At 35.7% G+C, this 14,385-nt stretch overlaps 1 protein-coding gene across 1 annotated transcript; it reads right to left on the bottom strand.

The window, feature by feature from the left end:
- Positions 1–1,288: 1,288 nt before the first annotated feature.
- On the bottom strand, positions 1,289–14,335 carry rno (PHD finger protein rhinoceros). Its single transcript, XM_015329604.2, is given in 11 exon segments — positions 1,289–10,358; positions 10,445–10,568; positions 10,729–10,898; positions 10,982–11,155; positions 11,246–11,533; positions 11,636–11,788; positions 12,017–12,173; positions 12,279–12,564; positions 12,567–12,798; positions 12,911–12,960; positions 14,200–14,335. Coding segments are annotated over 9 exon segments (9,129 nt in total). The 5' UTR covers positions 12,742–12,798; positions 12,911–12,960; positions 14,200–14,335; the 3' UTR covers positions 1,289–2,756.
- Positions 14,336–14,385: the final 50 nt, after the last annotated feature.

The raw sequence follows: 14,385 nt of genomic DNA, 5'->3' as shown, positions 1-14,385 counted from the left end.
ATTATTATTAATTATTTTATATAAATAAATTAATGACTTTAGATTATTTTATAAATAATAAATAATAATAATTATGATTGTTTTTTTTTTCTAAACGTGTATAATATTATTGATAGTTGTGTACAAGGCAACATTTTCGAAAACGAAATTATAAATAAACGATGATTGATTATTGTGTATAAAAAATGGGGGTTGTGTTTGGGAAGGGTGATTAGAATTAAATTTTATATTTTCATTAAAAAAAAAAAAAAAAGAAAGAAAAAAACAGAATATTAGAAACAATAGATACATGATACAATAATTAATAATAATATTACATATATATATATATATAGAAATTTAAAAAAGAAGAAACATATATATACAAAAAAAAAATATTACACAAGAAGAAGAAAAGAAGAGATGATTAAAAAAAAAATAAACAAACAAAAAAAAACAAAAAATGAAAAAGTTTACAAGAAAAATTACACATTTGTTTGACTTTTCTTTTCTTTCTTTTTTTTTTTTTTTTTTTATCTCTCTTGTTAATTAATAATTAAAAGTTAGGTTAAGTCCAAGTTAAAGGAAACAAGTCGTCGGGATTGACTGTGTTATTTTTAATTTGTTTGTACAAATAAATAAAAAATAAAAAAATAGAGAAAATATGAAACTTTTTTGATTAAAAAAATAATGCATTGTCATTTGTTGTTTTGTTTTTTTTTTCTTAATAAAAAAACATCTTGTCCAAGTTTAAGGGTGAGAGGGATGGATGGATGAATGGATGACTACTATTTGAATGTTTTACAAATGGAAAAATTAAAAAAAAATAATTCAATGAAAACTTTTACGATTTAAATTAATTCAATGTCATTGTCGTGTAAGTTTTTGTTTTGTTTTTTTTTTCATATGTAACAATAACAACAACAACAACAACATTAACAACAACAACGAGAGTAAAAAAAGAAAAAAAAAACTTTCATTCGAGTGAATGAATGTACAATTTGAACAAAAACGTTCATTTTCTTTTTTTTTTTTGCTTCTTTTGATCTCTTTTTTTTTCTAAACCTAACCTCAAAAACTTTCTTCTTCTTCTTCTTTTTCTGCTTCTTCTCTCTGTTTACATGTTTTTTCTTTTTCTTTCTTTCTTTCTTTTTAAGACTGTCAAATTAATTTGTAAATTTGTCAAATTTAACGCAACAAAGTATTGTTTTACTTTAATTTGTTTATGCATAATTGCAAATTAATTATTGTAAAAAAATGTATGTAGAAATAAAAAAAAAAAACACCCTTTTTTGTCTCTCTCTCTCTCTGTCTCTCTCTATTTCATTCTTTTTCTCTCTTTCATACTTTCTTTCATTCTTTCACTCTCTCTCTCTTTCCCTTTTTATTTTTTTATTTTTTTTTTTTCCATATCTTTTGCTTACTTTCCATTTTTTTCAACACTTTTTTTTTTTTAAATCTTTATTCAATCTAATAGAAATTTATTTTCTTAATATGTGTGTGCATGTGTGTGTGTGTGTGTTTTGTCCTTTTTTAATTAAAATTTCTTTTTTTTGTTTAATTGTTTGTTTCCTTTTCTTCTTCCTTTCATTCGAGTGATTTTTGAGAAGTTCAATTCTTTGTACAGAGCAAATTATTTATATTTATATATATATATATATTTTTTTTTTTTATTTATTTATCGTTCCGGCATTCGTTAAGGTCTCTATCGTTAATAGAAAAAAAAAAAAAAAAAAAATACCCACCGCAACACAAATTGTGCAACATTCATTTTTCTCCTCCCTCATCCTCCTCCACCATCATATTTTCTTCTTCTTCTTCTACTACTTCTACTTTTACTACTTTTGAAATTTTTTTTTTCGATATATCTATTGCCAACCTAAAATATAATAATAATAATAATAATAATAATAATAATAATAATAATAATAATAATAATAATCTATTGCACGAGTAGATGTAACATCGCGATGGTATGTCAATAATAATAATAATAATAATATTAATAATATTAATAATAATAATAATAGATATAATAATAAAAGTAAAATATAATAATAATAATAATAATAATAATAAACAATTAAAAACAATATATTAGAATATTTTTTCCTTTTGTTTATATAATCCAATATATAAATTGCATTACGTCAAATCACCTATACTTTATCCATTATAATTACACATATACATGGTAAAACTTAGTTTCGTAGCGTGTTTGTCAAATGTGAAAAAAAAATAACATAATAATTCAAGGGAAAGACATGATTGGCTAAAAAGGATGGAGCGATTGGAGTGGGTGGGGGTGGGTGGGGAGGAGGGTTAGGTAGGTAGGTAGGTAGGAAGCGCATTTAACGATAGAAACCTTAACGAAGTGCAATATCTCATCTCACGTTTGAAATGCACATGTAAATTAATTAAGGTGAATTTTGGGCACTTTGTGACATTTCACTTCACCCTCAGATCATTTACAATAGAATTAATTAATAATTTATATTACACACTTACAACGTTATCTAATGAGTCAATCTCTTCGTCCCTTAACATCGAATAATAATAATAATAATAATAATATTTATCATACATATATATGAATATTATATATATATATACATTGAGATATATATATAATATATACATATATTTTTGTTTTTGTTTTTTTTTTGTTTACTTCTTCCTCCTCTTCTTCTTCTTTCTAAATATATATAAACCTTAAATCATCTAATTATAGTTTGTTTTTTTTTCTCGTATATAATTTATACAATTATCATTAATTATCACCTAACTTGGCATCCTTGTGGGAGCGGCGCAGGCGGACATCCCGACGAATTGTGTGTCGCGTTTTGGGACAGCAAAGGAATATCGTCCTCTTTGGAAGATTGTTTATTATCCGTGTGTTTACCGCTCCTAGAATCGTTACACGTCAACTCGGAGGAGGATGAGGAGGAGGTGGTTAACGAAAGCGAGGAGTTCACCAGAGCACTATCGTCACTCGCACTACTACTACTACTTGCCACTGGATCCTTAAGTTCGTAACCTTCCTGACAACGAGTCAATTTTAATCTTATTGGTGTAACTTTAGCGGAACGCACGTTCCTAAGGGCGGTGGCACTCGTATTAGAATCCGTCGGTTGTTTATCGTCAATGACACTGTCCATGGGATAGGTGTGTTCCTCCTTGGAAGGTTCAGCTGCAGGTGGTACACCAATCCGTGCCTCGTATTCAGCGTTCTTCGAATCTCCACCACGTCCACCGCGTTCAGCCACATCGATACCACTACTGAGGAAGCTCGAAATGTCATTACTAGGTTCACGAAATTCGTTACTCGTCGAATTGCTAGTACTCTTTCCTATTCGTATGATTAATTTTGGCGTAGATGCGCCACCCTCTAAGATTTGAACGCGAGCTTCCTTTTTGCTAGATTGACGTTTCTTTCTTTTACCGTTTCTATCTTTCTTGCTCTTTCCTTTAGTTGTTTCATCGTCGTTGTCAAAACCGGCCATTATCATACGTCGGAATTTCATGCTCTCCCTACGTAGTTCTTCTATACTTGGTGTTGTAGGAATACTGCTCAAACGTTTTTTAGGAGGCCTTATTCTAGTCCTATCGTCTTGTTGCACATTGCCCATTTCTTGGCCGATTATACTGTTACCTATTTTGATCTTTAACTTAGGTGGACCGGTGTTGTTGGTTGTGACGGTGGTAGCTGTAGCAGCTGTTGCAGCTGTAGCCGTAGCAGCGACTGATGCAGCAGTCGGTGCTACAACTCCAGTTGCACTAGCACCAGTTGTATTACCTCCTGTTGCTGCAACAGCAGCCGCGGCTGCTGCTGCTGCTGCCGCTGCAGCTCCTGACGCAGAACCACTCATAGATGACATGGTTGTAACAGATGTTTTTGGTTGTCTACCTCTTCTACTACGATCTACGCTACCAGCAAAGACCATTCCACCAGCTCCGCTTCCACCGCCACGTCTTCGATCGGAGACTCCTTCCTCGTCTACTGTGTCGAGGAAACTTCCCCTTTCTTTTCTTCGTTTCTTTTCCATGTTAGCATCTACGACAGCTTTGTAATCTTCTCTAGTTGGTATACTTGTCATAGATGCTACAGCTTTCGGTATGGTTATGACAGTACGATTGACAGGAGGTAGAATGATAGGTGCCGAGGTCGCGTTACCGCATGCCGGATCACCGTCCATGTTCATATCCTGCGAACAATATTGTCGCAGCAATTCCTTCTTACGCATCCTTCGAAGATTCGACGTTCCCGAGGCCACCGATGCACTGGTAGCGGCAGGTGTTATGATGACAGGTGCCTGTTGTGCCAATGGCGGTACCGACGATGCCGGCACGTAATTTGCATCGAGGAATGGTCCTTTGATTTTAACTTTCAATTGATTACGAGACTCCGAGAGGGATACTTTGCTGGTTTCTTTGAAATTAGATGAAGATGCCATTACGGTGTCTATGCTTGGATTGTTATAGTTGATCTTTGACGAGGGATCAACCTGTTGTTTGCTACCAACAATCAGAGAGGACTGCAGTTCTTTATCGATGTCCTCCTCGATATCTGGCAATACCGAATCCGTAGAAACACCAGCAGCGAGTGAATTGAGGAAATGATTTGCGTAAGATTGCGAATGACTCAATGACGAACTGGGTGCATCGACATTCGAGTTATAAGTTCGCATATCGACTGGACCAGGAAGCAAGGGTAAAACAGTATCGGCAAACACTTGACCAGCATTCGATTCGGATTCAGCTATGGCTGCTGCTGCTGCTGTCACGTTCCCAACTACAGCAGAAACACTTACGGCACCGCTGCCACCGGCACCAGCAACTATTCCACCACTTGCCACGTTAGCATCGTGCATTGCTGGTGACGATAACCTCTTATCGTCAGAGTATTTCTTATGTAACGTACTCGGACTAGATAGACGAGATTGATGTATTCCATCATTGGTCATCAGGAGAGATCCTTCTGCTCCTCTCTTTTCACCTCCGATGTCGGTAGACTTCTTCCTTTCTCGCATCGTCCTCAGGTCTGCGATGTTGGTCTCGTTCGTTGAATCCTCGTCAGAATCGAAATCGTAAACTGTACCGACGAGCTTGTTCTGAATCGAATCGTCGTTGTGCATTGCGTTCGAGGGGAAAGTCGAGAGCATGATTGTTGACGTTTGATTGTTTCTACCTCGACCCCTACCCCGTCCACGGCCACGATTTCTATAACTAGACTGTTGTTGTTGTCCACTCTTTCCTCCCCGACCACGACCACGTGCACCAGTACTGCTAACCGAAGTACTTTTGATTGTCTCTCCGTGTCTAGGTGATTTTCCAGGAGATTTTCCTTGAAGAGATGTAACCCTGGCTGATGTTCTCGTAGGTTTTGATGGTGATTTCTTACCGGACTGTTGAGGCACCGTTACCGTCTTGCAATCGACCTGAACTTCTTGAGTATTTTCTACAGCAACAACGGCAGCTGCAGCTGCTTCGCTGACTTGTACCGTTGACGTCAATGTCGTTGACGCAGTGGTCACCGTTGCCATTGGTGTAGGTGACATAGTCGTCGACATTGCCGTTGACATGGATGCAGATGTTGTAGTTATAGTCGTTGCTGTGGTTACCACAGCAGCTGTAGCAGTCACCGTTGTCGTCGTGCCATCAAGGAATGATGGTATCATCGGTGGCATCACGGATACATTTGTATCTTGTTGTAATTGAGGTGGTTCGTGTTCCGTCTCGAGTGACGGCTGTGCTGATTGAGGTGGTGGTGTTGGTACTTTCGTAGGTGATACCATTGCTGCGGTCAAGGCCATGTTGTGAGAAGAGGAAGTGAATGCTGCGGTACATGGTGATGCTTGCATATTTAACGAATCTTCCAATGGTTTAGGTACGTGCGATAACAAGGATTGCGGGGTAGGAAATGGTGCACCAAAAGGTGGTGGAAACATTGCTGTGCCTGGGGATGGATATGGTAAAGGAGCACTGCATGGTTGAGGTGGGAATAGAGAAACAGGACCAGCATATGAGTTTGCTTCGGAATAGGCGTGATATGCCGCGGCGTCCATCGCCGAACATGCTGGGAATGGCATAGGTGTTATGTTTTTGTAAGGTGGAATCGCCGTATGATCCTCACCAGATGAGGCAGATGTAATCGAAGAAGACGTTGATCTTCGTGATGGTAATACTTGACTCTCGGCCCAACGAGTATCCTGACGCGAAGGATTCATCTCGTTGTACGGAGAACCATTTTGAACATAATCTTGTCTCATATCCGATGACATTTCTTCTTTCTCCAATACTCGATCCATCTCACTTCCTTGATCGTCCTCCGAATTTGGCAAACCTATGAGATGTCTGTTCACCATTTCCATCGGTGTTATTTCGTCAACCATTTGCGTGGACATTCCTGTTACTTGTTGATCCATTACTGCCATAGTTTGTGCTCGATTTTCCGCGTGCGATTCCAAATGTTGTGCAGCACGGACCATGGAATGAGTCTGTTGTAAGAGATATTGTTCCTGCATGTTCATATTCAATTGTGAATGTACCAATACATCGGGATTGCTTTCCGGTAATACGTTCGTGATATCATTTGTAAATTGATGATTGCCATAACGATGATTTTGATTATCTATTAATGCGTTTAAGTGCACATCCGCGGAACTAAAGTTTTCTATACTCGGTGGGACCCACCGTTCATCCGCTTCTGCTCTGTCCAACTTAGCACGCTCTACCACTGTTACTTTAGAGGTTTCAAGGTCCTCGTTATTGTAGGGCACATAATGATCACTATTGTTCGTATAACACAATTTTCGTTTTTCCTCTGTCGCATGATTTTTACAAGCAATGTCGTCAGACGTTCGAGCAAGCTCCTCCGTTGTGTTCTTCATCTCTTGCATCGGTGCAGTCTCTGTTTCTAAGATCTTGACCTCGTTCTCTTCAGGAATTTGATCGAGTGTCTTTTCAGCTTGTGCTTCTTCCTTCTTTATGTCCTCTTCTACGGTGGCCGGTTCTAACTCGAACTGACTAGGATTTGATTTTTTCGACAATTCCATACGCAATTTTTCAACCAAATGCATCGTCTCTCGTGCACTCTCTTCCTTAGAATCATCTTTGAACCATAATTCATTATTAAATGAGAACAATAACGGTCCTGATCTTTCTTCGGCATCACGAGGAATATTAAAACCATCATCGTTTACCATTTCATCCGCTAACATGTCTTGATCAAAATCAAAAAATTCATTTACGCTAGGATCTTTGCTACCATGTTGAGGTGAAAATATTGAACGATTGGTTGATCTCTTTCTTTTGTTAACTTCCTTCTCAACATTTTCGGGAACTGCGATTTTGTCGAGTGTTGGTTTTGAAAATGCATCGTCTCTTCCTTCCTTGGTCATACTTGGTTCTTCTATTGCAGCTAATCGAGGTTCACAAGAATCTGTGCTAGGCATAGTTTCAATCTTATCTTCACTTTTACTTTTTCTATCGGAAAATTTGTCATGAGTTAATTCAGTACCATCGTTTTTAATTGACATTTCTTCTGATTTTGGTTTATCTACAATCATTTTGTTCTCACTTATGTGATTCTTGTGATCTTCGCTTTTTATTGTGTCATTTATGAGAAGTTTATCTTGAACAGAACCTTTTGTATTACTTTGTTCAGTGGATATTGCTTTTTCTATCTTAACTTCTGTATTTTTATTTTTAGATAATTTGTCCATGTGTTCACGTTTCTCAAGAAGTTTGTCCAATCCTTTGAGTGATTTTTTAGGACTATCTCTTTCAGCACGACGTTGTTTCATTTCTTCTTCTAATGTATTTGCTGCATTTTTATTACTAGGTTTTTTGATTTTCTTATCGTCCGTCTTTAAGGTACTTTCAATACACTTTATAGAATCTACCGTAACCGTTTTAGAATTATCTTTGTTAATATCTTTATCAACAATCTCTTTATTCGTTGGTTTTTCAGTTAATTTCTTTTCACTTTTCTTAAAGGAAGATGTCTCTTTAACGTTTTTGTCATCTTTTGATGAGAGAATATCATTAAATTTTCGTTTTCGTGTATCTGATTTTGTTCTAGATGATCCTGTACTATTGTCTTCTTTAATTTTGGAAGGTGGTTGTTGTTGTTGTTGTTGTTCTGATTGTTTGACGATTTGATTGGATTTTTTAACAGATTTGGACCCAGATAAATTTCGTGACCCATCATTATTTCGAGACCCACTAAACAGATTTTGGTCAGTTGGTAGCTGTGGTTGTAATATCCCGGATTTTTTAGATGACTCTCGTTGATCTGATTTTTTGTTAACTGTTTGTTGTTGTAATTCTTCTGACTGTTGCTGTTGTTGTTGATGTTGTTGTTGTTGTTGAAGTTGTTGATGTTGTTCTTTAGAGATTGAGGTGGTGGTTCCGCTTGATTCTTCTCTCTCAGTAGACGGCGGCTGAAACTCTGGTCCATGCCGCCCGTCGGAAGTTTTAAGCTTCTTATCGGGCAGCTTCTTGAGTTTTCGTCCTATAGTCTTTTTCTTATCAGAATCAATAGGTTCGTCTATAGATTTAATAAACGATCGTTTAACTAAAGCCTTACTCTTGGATTGATTGCCGGTATCACTTTCAGAAGACGTGTTAGATGAAGACGCTTGATCCTTAACAGAACTTCTATTGTGTTGTACAGGACTTTTACTATCGTCAGTGTCACTGCTACTTTCAGATGAACTGCTACAACTACTGCTGCTGCTACTATCGCTATTACTCGATAATACAGAAGAAGATATATGTTTGAACTCTAATAATTTTTTCGATTTTTTCGATGGATCCTCCTTCGTCGTCTCTTTTCTAACAATTTCTTCTTTCTTAGGTGATTCCTCCTTTTTATTTTCTTCCTTCTTACTTTCTTTCTTCTTCCCACTATCCGGCGAATCTTTCTTTGGCTTAACATCCAACGTTTCAGCATCAGGTTGAACGATCTTAGTACCCAATCCACTTTTAATATGTTCCGCTGCTTTCTTAGCAGCTTGTCTTTGTGGTACGTAAGCTAGAATTTCCATACCGTCGCCAAATTCTTTGTCAAAATCATAAACGTCGTTTGTCTTGGTTTGATCTTTCGACATTTTATTATCCTTTTGCTTTTTACCGGATGATTTTTCTTTAGGTTGTTGTTTGATAGATTTACTTTCTTCACCTGGTGATTTAACAAATTCGACAGATTCCGTTGTCAAATTGTCCCTCTTAGCTTGCGATCTTTGCATTATTTCGGAAGCCTTTTTCGCAGCTTGTCTTTGAGGTACTATAAGAGCTGACGGATATTCTTTTTTCTTCATGATCTTAACATTCTCTTTGTTTTTAATAGGATCGTCCAGGTTAGAATCCTTGCAAGTGAAATTCTTTTTCAATATGTCTCCTGCAGAAAATTCCTTAACTGCAGCTTTAGTTATAAGTACTGCCGAATGAGAAGCATGTTCTTGAGAATCTGAATCTGTATCTGAATATATTGCTGAAGCAGCAGAAGGTCCTAGACGCGATGCCGAATTGGTGTTTAAAGTCAACAACTCATCACTCTCACTTCCTGTCGCACTACCAAGTTCTTTTTCCATATGTTGTAACGTACGAGATCTATTATTCACAGTATCTAATTTATCACTTTCACTACTTTCATGAAGCAAAGAATGAGTTCTATCTTGAACAACACCAGATGATTTCTTGGCTTTGCGTCTAGCTGTTGTTTTAGACTTCGGTGAATTTGTTCTTTCTTCATCCTCGGTGCTTGAGTCACTCTCAAGTTTACAATTCTTCGATTTTGATGAACATTTGTTGGACGCCTTGACAGTACTTTTAATTACGTCTGGTTCACTACTGCTCATAGATGACAAGTCACTACCATATAAACTTTTCTTTCTGACTGAACCATTGAAGTATATCTTTTTGTTAGATGCACCATTAAAATCTGGTTGTACTTTCTTGTCATTATTCGAGACTGGCTGGGTGGTGGTGGATGATCCAACACCAGCTATTTTTGCCATCAATGTTTCAACATTATGCGTATGTAATTCAGATTCAGGATGGGAATATACACGATCATATACCGATGGTCCATGATTAGCTGCCAGTACAGATGCAATTACAGATGTTGGTAACGGTGGTCCGGATAATATCAATGATTGTTTGTGAAATGTTTGTTCACGTAACCTTAAAAAGGAACGGCACAGCTTTTCGCGTCTACCAACCATGTAGCAGAGATTTCTCACTCGTTCTAAATCTTGTCGTAATTGTACAAATGTACGCATCTTTTCTAAATCTGCTGCTTGGCCTTGAGCGCGTGCTCCGGCACTTGAAAGTTCACCGCAACGTGGTGCCAATAATGGTTTGTTGTGACCAGCCTAAAATATTAACAAAAATAAATAAATATCGATGTTTTTAATTAAAGCTCCAATGATTTCATGTTTTGTTCATAATAATAACTTACCCTTCGTTTTAGCTTCCAATAATTATAAATGTATACAATGGCGTCAGTATCTATGTCCAACTGTTGCGATATGACATCTTTTAGTGATACGTGTTTATCAAATTCAGCTTCTATTTCTTGTAACCTAAAGTGACAAATCAAAATGTTACTTTATGAAATTAAATACTAATTAATGTTACATTTTAAAGAAAGAAAATGTTTAAAACAATAAAATAAAAACGTACAATTTATTTTTTCTAATACTACAATTAAGAACTCTAGTTCTCTTTGCCGGCGTTACATACTTGGCTGCACGAGCTTGGTTCTTTTCTTCTGAAGTCATATCCTTGCGTTTACGTTTTCTAGATTCACCATCTTCTGAATCTGAACCACCATTACCACCATTATTTCCAACATTTCCTCCAACGCCAACTTTATCTTTTGTATTCGTTCTACTATGCTTTTGACAATAAGACTGTTGAAAGAGAAAAAAATAGACAATTAATTAATCAATCAAATATTTATTTATTCATTCGGATTATTTATTAATATATTTACCCTTAATTTGACACCATCATCGGCTAATTCATCTTCAATAATTGCTTTCATTTCAAGACCATATTTAAAAGCACAAGTAACATGATATGCTGTTTTACATGTCTTTATGCTGCACTGTATGCATGCACCCACTCGTTCACGACACAAAACACAAATGAGAGCCCAACGACTTTGCTGTAAATAATTAATTAATTCATTAATTATATCAATATTTATAGATATATCAAATTTGAAAGAATTGAAGAATAATTTCTAAATAATTACCGGAATACTGGATATTTTTGTAATGGGTTCCATTTTTTCAACACAACCAATGCTAACTTCTGGTATCCACAGTGCACAAGAAACATGAGCCCATTTTTGTCCACTGCGTGTACACTTCATTGCACCTCCTTTGTTTGGACACAGAACACAGTCTGGTCGCTGACTTAAGGAACAAGTTCTGCATAACCATGAACCTTCTGGTATCGAAGTAATACCATAACATGCTTGATGTACACATATATTGCAACAATCACAGAATACCATTTCATTTCCTTCTTCAGAATCAGGCTAAAAGAAAAGAATAATTTTGATGTTTATGTTTTACACTCTCTTGTTCAAAAAAAGTCAATCTTAAGGAATACAAAATAATGGAAATTGTAAAATACTTACGGATCTACAAACGTCACAGATAACATTTTCATCATATTCAATTCCAAGACCTTCTTCATTTTTAACAATTGTTTGTATTCTTTCCCAACATCGTACTTCTAATTCTTCTATTACATGTTCTAGTTCTGATTCTGTGATAGGTGGCTGACCAGTCTAAAATAATATAAAAACAATAATAGAAAGATGTTTCTCTTAAAATTGAATTAAATATATATTTTAAGTTGCAATGCAAACTGCAATTACAAATGTATCATAAATGTTCAAATGGAAATGTTGTATGAATTGAAAATATAATTCAATATAATATAATATAAATTTGACTTATATATGCAATGCATATTAGAGATATAGAACATATAAACAATGATAATATTTCCTTACCTGCGCTCTTTCACCATTAAAAACTTCTAACCAAGCAATATCTGTATCATCCAGATCATAAGCACAAGCTTTCTCAGCTCGTGAAGGTGTGGTACTTAAATGATGATCTTCAGGATTGAAATAATCATCTCGGGATATTCTTATAAATTTTTTAGGTCTACAAATGAAAAATAATTCATGTTAAGAAAGAAAAAGCAAAAGCTTTATCTAACGAATAATATAATTCAAGTAAAATGTATGTAAATGTCGATTTGATACTTACAATTTGAATTCACCATGTTGTAATTTCAAAGGTGATGTTTGCGTAACAGTAACCTTTGGTTCAGGAAGGGAATCTGGATTAACAGGTACTTGAACACCTCTTTCCCATTCCTGTTTCCACTGATCAGTAATAACCCAGTATTCGTTGGGACTTAATGGTTCGCTATCCGGTAATTTCATAGCACTGATCAGATCTTTACGAAAGAGTTCTGCTGGGGCCTCAGCAGCTGATCGATTGTATATACTTGAAATCTTAATGTCGCTGACAGGTCGGGGGGTCCAGGATGCCCCCCTTGACTGGACGACGCCATCGTCTCCTCCTCTTCTGAAGGCCCCGTTGCTGTTGGAAGGGCCGATGAACCTGTGGCAGCCGGTCCCAATCTGCATTTACGCCTTTTAATCGCGCCTGGACAAGACGCCAAATCATTGTCGTTTCTATTAACTCTCTTCCCTCGTTGTGCCATTCTACTAGACCGAATAAGCTAGTGATACGTGGCACATGCAGGTGGGCTATGCGCACCCTACAAATACAAAATGAATTAATCAACAAATAATATTCTTATTGGTCCATTTGCATTATATTATTTCTTTATACATACATTTTTTTAATCAAATGTTATTAAATATACTTACTACATAGTTATCCATATATTTATTATCTTGAAAGTAGACTTTTAATTGAACTGTAACAAATATATCAATAAAAACGTTACATTGATTATCATCTATCATTGTAATATACAACAAAATAGTAACAATGAAATAGAAATAATTGTTTTGATTTATAATTGTTTTTATAGATGGAACTAGTGTTTATAGTAATCTCAATTATTATCTTGTCAATGCAAAATAAAAAGAAAATTGAAATAACCTATCTTCAAGTTTTGGTCATATTGATGTTTTACTTTATGATAATACTTTATGCAATTTGGATGCATGATTAACATTGATTGTAGTTTCATTGAACATGTTGAAAGAATTTAATGAATGATTGATAATGGTTTACTATTATTTACTTAATATGAATGCATGCTTTGCATGTGTATCAAAGAAACACACTGTGCATTATCTTAATTTACATTAATCATGTAATTACATGTAAACATATCATGCTAATGTTTCAAATAAAAACATTGACAATTAATTTGAGATTTGATAAAGTTTCTTTAAGGGTGATAAACAATGCATTAGGAAAATGCACTTTTGTATATAAACAGAAAGTAGAAGTAAACTGTAAAGGTTTAAGTTTTGATAGTAACCATTAGATCAAGTACAATACCTGTAATATGTTCACACACTTATACACTTAAAGTATCAAAGATAGAGAGGTTACTAAAAAAACAATGTGCCAAGACTGGAATGAAATTGTAATCGCGCACAGCCAGTCCGGTTTAATGATATCTTTCATTTTGAAGTCCATTAATCAAGTTTTAGATGAATACTTTACATGATGTTAAATATCACCATTCATTGATATTCATCATTGTCGTTGCATTTGTTTAGACACAGAACAATGTTTATTCACTACACAATCCTATCCACTGGCTGAACACAATTCAACACTCCTGTCTCAGCTGTAGAAAAATAAGAGGTTATAAAAAAGCAAGTTCAATGGGAATAATAGTGTAACATGGAGATTCGGCAATCGTTAATCAACCGATTGTAACCTCGGACAAGCTCGATTTATAATAAATAGTTAATTACATGTCCAAACGTACGATAATCGTAAAAGGTTGTTCCCATCCTAAATTATCATGTAAACATTGGCACAGAGCTATCCCGGAAAATCTGAGTAAATCCTATCGCAAAGCGGTTTCATTCACTGTACGTAAACTCGATCGAGCGAGCCGAGGACAGCATTAGATAACATGATACGCGCGAAATAACGATAAACGGGGTATTCGCACGGATAAAATGCTCACGTCTCCATTACGCTGCTGCTGCTGCTCCTGCTCCTGCTCCTGCTATTGCTCCAGCTACCCAACAACATTGACAATACAGATGGCAGCACCTTCGGGCGCAGTCCATACAAGTTTCCACACACACTTCGAAAACCATTAAATACCTTATTATTGATCTATTAGCCGAATATATTTACGCGCGCACAG

The sequence above is a fragment of the Polistes dominula genome, unplaced genomic scaffold (genome assembly GCF_049000335.1).
Source record: "Polistes dominula isolate Pdom_NZ unplaced genomic scaffold, Pdom_raw_medaka contig_80, whole genome shotgun sequence".
NCBI classification, from domain to species: domain Eukaryota; kingdom Metazoa; phylum Arthropoda; class Insecta; order Hymenoptera; family Vespidae; genus Polistes; species Polistes dominula.
This window is presented reverse-complemented; position numbering and strand designations above follow the sequence as displayed.